At 37.5% G+C, this 9,095-nt stretch overlaps 1 protein-coding gene across 6 annotated transcripts; it reads left to right on the top strand.

Moving 5' to 3' along the window:
• Positions 1–1,276: 1,276 nt before the first annotated feature.
• Positions 1,277–8,492, top strand: LOC107960072 (putative zinc finger protein At1g68190). Of its 6 annotated transcripts, none has more exons than XM_041112617.1 (5): positions 1,277–1,795; positions 3,369–3,698; positions 4,108–4,332; positions 6,065–6,163; positions 7,022–8,492. In XM_041112617.1, exons 1-4 carry the CDS (start codon positions 1,277–1,279, stop codon positions 6,101–6,103), a joined length of 1,113 nt encoding a protein of 370 aa, XP_040968551.1. In that variant the 3' UTR covers positions 6,104–6,163; positions 7,022–8,492. The 6 variants fall into 6 exon arrangements, with proteins under 6 accessions (XP_040968551.1, XP_040968550.1, XP_016751772.1 ...); XM_041112616.1 differs by having other exon boundaries at positions 6,892–8,492; XM_016896283.2 differs by having other exon boundaries at positions 6,065–6,271.
• The last annotated feature ends 603 nt before the right edge of the window (positions 8,493–9,095 follow it).

The following is a 9,095-nucleotide window of genomic DNA, read 5'->3' as shown; positions in this document are numbered from 1 at the left end:
ATAAATATAAGTTTTATGCAAGTGGTGGACGAAAAAGAAACATTAGTAAAAGCTTGCGGATCAAAAGTAAATTTTTGTACTTGGCCATGTTGAATAAAGGATTAATTTTCAGAGTTTTGACACTTCTTTTATTGGATGAACATAATTAATGGTTGTGTAGGTTGCAGCCGTCATTCATAGCAACCGTTCGACAACGTGGCGAGGGGCTATTGGTGTGGCGGGTAAACTTCTGGATCACTTGATATGAGAGAACTGAAACGCCAAACGAAACAGTTTCACAGGCACAATGGATAACGTTGGCGGGTCCCACAAAGGGCAACGTGTTAGTTCCACGTCAGCATAAAGTTCACGCTTTCGCTGCACAAGTCAGCCAAACAAGGCACAAGGGATAGATAATTGAATGAAAAGAGCGAGCAAAGGGAAAATAGAGAAAGAAATGTGAAGATAAATGAGAACTCAATAAAAAAGCTCACAGTTTTCTTTTTCTATTTTATTCAGAACGTTCTTGGATTTCTTTTTAAAACTTTCATGCTTTGTTTGTTTTTCTCGGGAAACAAACACAAAGGTATATATCGTTCATATTGGATTTGTTGAATTTTGGATCTTTGTTTCTTAGATCTCTTTTGTGTAATCGATCAGCTGAATAGATGTATAGTGTTATATCTGAGGTTTATTTATATTTTGATTGTTTCTTTTTCAATTTTTGTTAGAAGTTACTTGGCTGTGGAGATTTCTTAACACGGACAAAAAAAAAATGGAGTTGCATGAAAGAATAATTCTGCTGAATTTGTCATATTACTGATTTTTATTTATTTATTTATTTTTTCCTTTTGCAGTTAGAACTGATAGAAATTAAGGGTTCTTTCGTTCCTTTTCGTTAAGAAAATCGAATTTTCTGTATACTGTGTAAGCTTGTAAGGTGCCTTTGATCTCTAAATCAGATTCCATATTCACACCGTCGAACATGAATAAATTTGATTTTATTTCAAGATTTTTATTTACTTAAGAGTCTTTGGAGGATCATATTCGCACACCTATGTTTGGATACAAATTCAAGTACTTCAAACACGCACACAAAATTGAACTCCAACCAACATATATATTCTAGATTTCTCAGTATTTATTATAAACTTTTGTAGATCCTGAAAGTGAAGTTGGAGATTTCTTCGTTAAAAGAATATGCTATTTTTCTTCATTATCAAGCTCATGAATTTGAATTGACGATTTGAATATATATACATACCAGAATACATTTTTTGAATTTTGGAGCTTTGAAATGGAGAAAAGCTGTGAGTTCTGCACAACTTCAAGACCAGTTGTTTATTGCAAGTCTGATGCAGCGCACCTGTGCCTTTCTTGCGACGCGAAGGTCCATTCGGCCAATGCACTTTCAAACCGGCATCTTCGTACCCTCCTCTGTGACTTGTGCCGGCACCGTCCATCACATGTTTGTTGTTTCAATCACAGAATGTTCTTGTGTCGTGTTTGTGACCAAAGTGTCCATGATGTTTCTTCTCACCACCTCCACCAGAGACGAGCAGTTAGTAGCTATTTGGGGTGCCCTTCGGCTAAGGATTTTGCAGCATTGTGGGGTTTTGAATTGAATGAATTGGATAACAATGCTACTCAAGACCAGGCTTTGTCCAATTCATGTATTTCTATGAATCCCATAGCAGTTGAACCTGGGAACTTAAGGCAGTCTTCTTTGGGAGCCGGAGTCTCTTTGAGTAAATCCGGCATGACTTCTCTCGCTGCTGCAGGACACAACTCTGGATCAAACTGTCAACGAACCAAGGTTAATTCATGGTAGCATTTACTAGCAAGTAGAGCTTGGTGATTTGTTTACATTTCTCTTGAATTCTTATATTTATAATCAGCTATGGCTATGCATGCACCGTTGACATTTTTATTGACAATTTGTGACCATGATCCCAGTAATATGCAGCAAACTTAAGTAACCTACGGTAAGCCGTTCTAAACTTTGTTGCTTTGACTCCTCATTTTTCTTGATGTATTCATGTCCAAAAGATGTTCGAATGAGTATTTGGAGATGACCCTCTCTATGTATCTCCAAATACATGGAAAAACGTAAGAAAAAAAGAAAATCTGAACATATCCTTGTATTGTACCTGAAATTAGATTGCCTGAAGTTCACCAGTTGTCCTGCCTAAAATGAAAAATTATGCTAAATGCATTATATTGTACCTAAAACCATGCTTAAATAATACAACCCTGTCATCTAAAAAAAGAATCACTAGAAAGATGTGTTTTAAAATAATGACTCAAGTTTCTTAAGGGTTCTCACCTGCCTACTTAGGCCCTAGTTAACATCGATATGTCAGTCAATCAGAAAATCAGGTTATTTGATCAGTGAACTGAAAGCGTAAGTTACTCGGACCTAGGTGTGACTGTCAGATTCAGGTATTCGTCTGAAAGGGGTAGGTTCAATTTTCTATAAGTTTTTTCATGTATTTGGAGGGTCCTTGGAGGAAATGTCTCTATACCCATATCCTAATATGTGTTAGATACTAGTATTGGACACATGTTTTTTAATTAAAATGAAGACAGAGCAAATTACCTGAATGGAGCTGCCTGTCATTTGATAGCACCAGGAGTGACTCCTTTTCCTAACCTACTGAAACTAATTAGTGATATTATACTCTGCTGCTGCTTAGTTATTGGTGCAAGGATGATAGCTCTTCATTTTAAGAGATAAATACACACACATTAGTATCTGAAGTCCTATGAATACTTGATACACCATATAACAGAACTATTCAGCCCAAGAGCAATGCACTGCATTGCATTTCTTTTAACTACTACTCTTCATTTTCAAATCTCCTTTTCTTTTCTTCCACATGGTGGTCTTTCCATCTGTAAAATGTTTAATCTACCGGGCTTTTTTTGTAGAATTTTGGATGTGCAATAGATTCTTCATTTCTACCTAAGACATGTTCCAGGATACTATCTTCTTCCAACTCTTCATTTTTCTTGATGTACCCGCATCCAATGAATTTTGGATATGAGCTTCCAAGGAATCTCCAATATATGGAAAAACTTAGAAAAAACTAAACACATTCCTATCAAACACGTAACCATCTTTGACATACACCTATGTCCGAGTAACATAGCCTGGGTAAACGAATGTAATGGATATTAAAACCAATAGTAATCTGTAGTTTTGAAATGTAATCGGATGACTTAAAACCACGATGAATTAGGTCATTTCAAACTTGGAACTCCTTTTGACACTAAGAGTTTGCTCTTCAGGGCATATATAATATAGATTAATAACACACTTCATAGTTCCTGAGGGCTAAGGAGAGATTATTAACCTCTTTATTGTGCTCTTGTTATTGTTATTGCAGGTTATTAGCAGAGTTCAGCAATTGAAAAATACTTCACTGATTCTACAACAGATTATTGACCTGAAAAAATTTCAGCTCACTGAGGGAGATTGCCATTTGCCTCTCAATTGTAGCCTAGAACAAGCAGACACATCTTCTTCAATATGCAACTCTTCAAAAAACGATGATAGTAATCTAGTCCAAGATACTGATACAAATATCCACCAAAGTGACAATCCGCTCGAGGAGCTAAATACGGATATGGAGAACCTATTGTCGTCTTCAACTTCCGGGATGCCTTTTTACGGAGAATCTATTTGGCAATGTAAAAGTCCAATCCGCAATAGTCAGGTTTGTTCCACTGATCACACAAGTCATTGAAATAGATGGTTAATTATTAACCGTAGATCACTACTCATGTTTAATTCATAATTGATTGAACGTAGGGTTCTCTGAGGATAGAAAACTTCTTTTATGGCTGGCAATTGCATAGGCCATACATAATTGATAGAACTTAATATTTTTCCTGATGTATCAATATATGATATTTGTGTTTGTGATAGGATATGATGCTATCTGGATTCTTTGTTTTCTTCGTTCAAACACATACCTTATCTAGAGCTTGAGTCTGTGTAACATGCCTGATAATTCTCATAGCCGGGCGTTTAACTTATATTTTAGGAAATTAGGAATGGCTACTTAATTATTTGAGAATGATGGGTCTTTGAAGTTAACAGTGTTTCATAATTGAATTCCACAGTTATGGTCCCAAAATATGCAAGATCTTGGAGTTTGTGAAGACACATTTTGCCAAGATGATTTTAACATACCTGATATTGATTTATCTTTCCGCAACTTTGAAGACCTTTTTGGTGTTGATCAACACCCGACCAGGGGACCGCTTGCTAGTAAAGATGTTCCAAGCTCATCTATGGAGAAGAAGGCCTTCAACAACTCCAATAATGTTAATGCCATATCAATGGAGGTTAGGATCGTGGCTTTCTTTTTTTGAATCTTCCGATTTTATAATACAAATATTCTGGTAGGAGACTTGTGTTTGGATATTTGTGCACTTGAACATTAAAAGAACCCTTTAAAACCAAATCAGTACTGGATGTGTCAAGTTGTGTCTTGACATTGTTTTGACCTAATCTTTTTTTTTTTTTTTGGTTCAACACATTTTTAGTAATTTCAGAATCATGTTCAACACTTAGAAAATCCCTTGACAGAGAGGTTTTTATGCTTTATAAGTTCCAAATGAACATAATCAGAAAAAAATATCAATAAATAATTTATGTATTATGTTAGTGATAATGTTATAGTTTTTCAAAATAATTTGAAATTTTTGTCTAGCTAGATAGTCATGGTTAAATTAGTACTTAAACATATTCTTCCCTTTTCTTAAAGTATTCATAGTTGACATTCATGTTCGACACATATTTGGATGTATGCATGTATGAAGAAACAGTACTCTAAACTTTTAAATACATAGAAAAACTTAGAGAATATAAAAAATAGTTATGTCAAACCCCAAGTTGTGGCCTATTGGCCTAGTGTTCAACTTTCCCGGTAATAGTTTGGGTTGGGTTCGAATCTTCGTTGTACTAAAAAAAGGTTATGTTAGAACTTATCTAAGTTCGTGTAGGATAGCTTTAAACCTTTTATTTGTGAGTTCCATTATCTTTAAATGATTTGAGGAAAAGGGAGGTTGGAGGCTTAAGTGACGATTCACATGGTGGTATGTGAAGAGCCATGAGAGGTTGGGATTTGTTTGGTTTAATTCAAGTAGGATTGTAGAATGAGAGGTTGAAGGGGAGTAGTCAGCCCAAGATCCTTTACCCATAGTTAAAAGAGGTATTTATAGGTGAGAGTGGCCCTCTCTTAACCTTGGGTCTTGAGACATGCATGGTGTAGACTCAATCATGGTCAGTCACTTGGGAGACACAATACTACTCTAGGTTGGCAACGGAGGGATGGGGATAGCCTAGGTGAGGTCCCACGTGCAAGACATGTAAGAAAAGGCCTAACACTTTTCCTTGGCCTAACACTTGTCATTGGCGAGGTAGACTAAAAAAGCTCCATATTCTAAGCATATGTACCTTCATAGAGCTTGACCCCAGTGAAGTGTTACCCTTGGCTAGGTCTAGATGTTCGTGGTTATTGTGCAATAAGCTTGTGGCGGCAAAGTCTATATGGGCGAGGTGCCTTGAACAATTTGTCCCTTTCCCCTCCTTAAATCGAAAGGGAGGTTATAAAGTAATATTCCTTGAGTTGATTCAATTTCTGTGACGAGTAAAAGTGATCATGCATATGATGCATTCTTGGTAGAAAGGGAGTGCGTATCGTGTAGATGAAAACGTTGTGTCGCTGTTTATTTGAATTTGAAAAGGGCGCTAGTTGATATTCACCAATAAATGAGGAGGACATGCATTTTCTCGAGATTGGAGGGGGAGTTGATGTTTCATAATTGTGCACGACGTGGCACGAGGGTATTTGTCTTTAGAATTTTTTTTTATCTTCCTTTATACACTTCTTCTACAAATTGCTTGATTCTGGCATTTTGAATGACTTTTGTTCTTTTAGCGATTGAAATAAGGTAAAAGTTTTAAAGAGGCTGTGAAGAAATCGGTGTAAGTTTTTTTTTATTGAATTTCTTTAACGTAGTTGGTCTTTTGGTAAGTTTCAGGTTCTTTTGTTTTTGTTTTTTTGTTTTTAAGATTTTAGGATTTGGAGATATGGCCAGGAATAATAATTGAAGAGCTAAAGGAATGGGAAATAAGGGATCTGATGGTCGGAGGCAGCAATACTCTAACAGGGTTAGTTCTAATAGTCTTACAACAACAAAAGCTCCTGACAAGTACAGGGAACTTTCAATCCTTACTGAAGGGAATGAGTGATCCTGTTCAACAAAACATGAAAAGATGGTACGACTGTTGGAAGTTAGGGTCATCAGGTTGTCAAATTATGCTTATGGATTTTCTATTCGTGACAGAGTGAACCCCATAAGTTATGTGATCAGAGGGTTTTCTCGAAACCACCATGGGATCATTTCTATATTTATCCAAGATTGCGCTCTCATTTCTTCATTTCCATGGTGTCTTTTAATAAGATACAATCTTCCATTTTAAGCCCTAAGTTGTTGTGGAATTGACATTGATCCCTAAAGCTACCTTCAAAACTACTAGACTTCATAAGTGGTGTAGTTGTCAAACTTACAATATGGGCCTTGCCTTCTCCTATCCTTGAATGACTCAAAATGAGAAGAAACATTTCTTGGCGAATTGAAACTCCTTAGTGAATTGGAAGAGCGCGAGTGTTGTTGGCTATTAGAGTATGCAAATGTGTTAGGCAAGTTGTTAGTATGTTATCAAGACTAGTATTCTGTTAGCAGAAGTTAGCCTACCTTCCTCATGTATATAAATCAGTTCTCTATACTGATATAAACAGATTAACAACACAATAATATTTCAATCAACTCTCTTTTATTCTTTCAATTTTCTTTTAGTTTGTTTTCAATTTTATAGAGCTACTAACATGGTATCAGTTGCCTAGTCCTAGTACCTGATTTCGCTTTCGCAACATGGCACCATCAGTCGATTCTATCTCTGCTGATCCTGTGAGTTAGACCTTCTCCAGCACACATCTGATCCATTCATTTCCGCGCTATGACACAGTGAAACTTGAGGAAGGCAATTTTGTCCAGTGGCAGCACCATATTCGGCTGATCATAGAGGGGTATGTGCTACAAGGATTCTTGGAGGGCACGCTTTCTACTCCGCCTCAGTTCGTTACTTCTCCCGAAGTTGGGCTCACTCCAAATCCAGAGGCATATGCATTTAATCAACAAGATAAGTTGTTAGCTTCATGGCTTCTATCTACAATAAGTTTTCTTTTTTCATACTTTACCTCTTCTAAGTCTGTATGTGAGATATGGAGTACAGCGAATCATCTTTTCGTTGCTTCTATTGGTGCAAAAATCTCCTAGATTAAACATGATCTTCACTCTATGAAAAAGGGTGTTTAACTGTTAAGGAATATATAACAAAAATACAAAAATGTTTGTGTATTACTTGCAGCGTCTGGATTGGAGGTGTCAGAGACCGAAAAAGTGGAAGTTATTTTGACTGGTCTCTCGTCAGACTTTGATGCGATTTTAACGTTGGCTTCATTCTCGATGGAGACCCTTCCCTTCCAGCACCTTGTTGTTCTTCTGGAATTTGAGAGTAGAAAAATGTGAGCGGCGCGTGAGGTTTCAATGCATGCTCATCTAATCGAAACGTCAATCGCTACGATGGTTGCCTCCGATTTGCGAGATGCGCGTGGTGGCAGGTTCGCGTGGGTGAGGGTTTCGACCACGAACACAGTGCCAAATATGCAGCCGCTTTAGTCATTTGGTACAATGCTACTTCTATTGTTTCAACCGCAATTATGGCCGCCTGAACGGCTCTACCACGGTGCAGTTTTCTTCTTTGCATGATAGCCAAGGGTTACGAGGGGATGAGTTTGCTGGCCGTTCTATTCTGTTCGGGGGTTTCGGGTCTAGAGATAATTCGTTAGGAGGTTTGCAAAATGGTGGCAATTATCAGCCGCAAGCTAGGGCTCCTAATTTTGACTATTCGTGCCCTAGTGATGCTGGCTATGGATTTGGCCTTGCAGGTGGATTGACTAATGCATGGTTTGGTGGTCCGTCTGATTTTTGTGGCTCATATGCTAGACCATTCTTTGGTCGTGATGTGCAGCACAATTTGGGGAATGATTTTGGCCAACGCAGTACTGGGCCATCTACTTTGGTGCAGAGGCCGGCTCATGCTGGGTAATATCTTAAGCAGATTCCTGGGCAGTCTCTTGGACCGCATGCTGGGTAGTCTGTTAGGCTGAATGCTGGGCAGTCTATTAAGCCGAATGTTGGGCAGTCTGTTGGGCCGAATGTTGGGCAGTCTCTTGGACAGAATAATGGGCTGCATAGTGAGCAGGCCAATACTAGTAAAAAATTCACTTGGGCCTAATGCTAATTATGTTGATCTTGGAGGCTTTATGCCAAATAATACTCCTAAAGTTTCATGGCGAACTAAACCACGAGCTCGTGTATTTGATGTTGACTCCTAACAGTGTGTTGGGCTACCTTGAATTCCTGATTTTCATGCATCTGATTTTTTGAATGCTACGCAATATGGTTCCAACTTTGATAATTCTAACTCATATGTTCCTATGCCGATAGGAACCTCATCATGGTATCTAGACTTAAGGGCCACTTATCATGTCTGTCAGAATACGTTTAGTTTAAATGCATCCACATCTTATACAAGAACCTCTTCTCTTTTAATAGGAAATGGGGCTCCCATTAAAATTTCATCCATTTGGAATACTGTTTTACCAACAACGAAGAAATTATTACATCTTTCTAATGTCTTGTGTGTATCTAGCATCTAGAAAAACCTTATGTCTTCTCTCAATTTACTACCGACAATAATGTATTTTTTGAATTTCACCCCTCTCATGTGTTATTAGGAACATCCAGACACAGGAAATTTTACTGCGAGGCCAAGTTTGTGATGGTCTCTATCAGTTTTTTGTAGACCCATCTGTTTCTCCTACTTTAAATCCTTCTATTCACAACACTCGGATCCATGATTATCCTTCAGATGATGATGATTTTACACTATGGCATAAAAGGCTTGATCATCCTTCTCTTGTAACTGTTAAAAGTGTTCTTAATAAGTGTGGAATTGTTTTAAATAAAAAATGCCT

The sequence above is a fragment of the Gossypium hirsutum genome, chromosome A05 (assembly GCF_007990345.1).
Source record: "Gossypium hirsutum isolate 1008001.06 chromosome A05, Gossypium_hirsutum_v2.1, whole genome shotgun sequence".
Lineage (NCBI taxonomy): Eukaryota > Viridiplantae > Streptophyta > Magnoliopsida > Malvales > Malvaceae > Gossypium > Gossypium hirsutum.
Note: the sequence above shows the minus strand (reverse complement) of the source record. Positions and strands in the feature narration are given on the sequence as shown.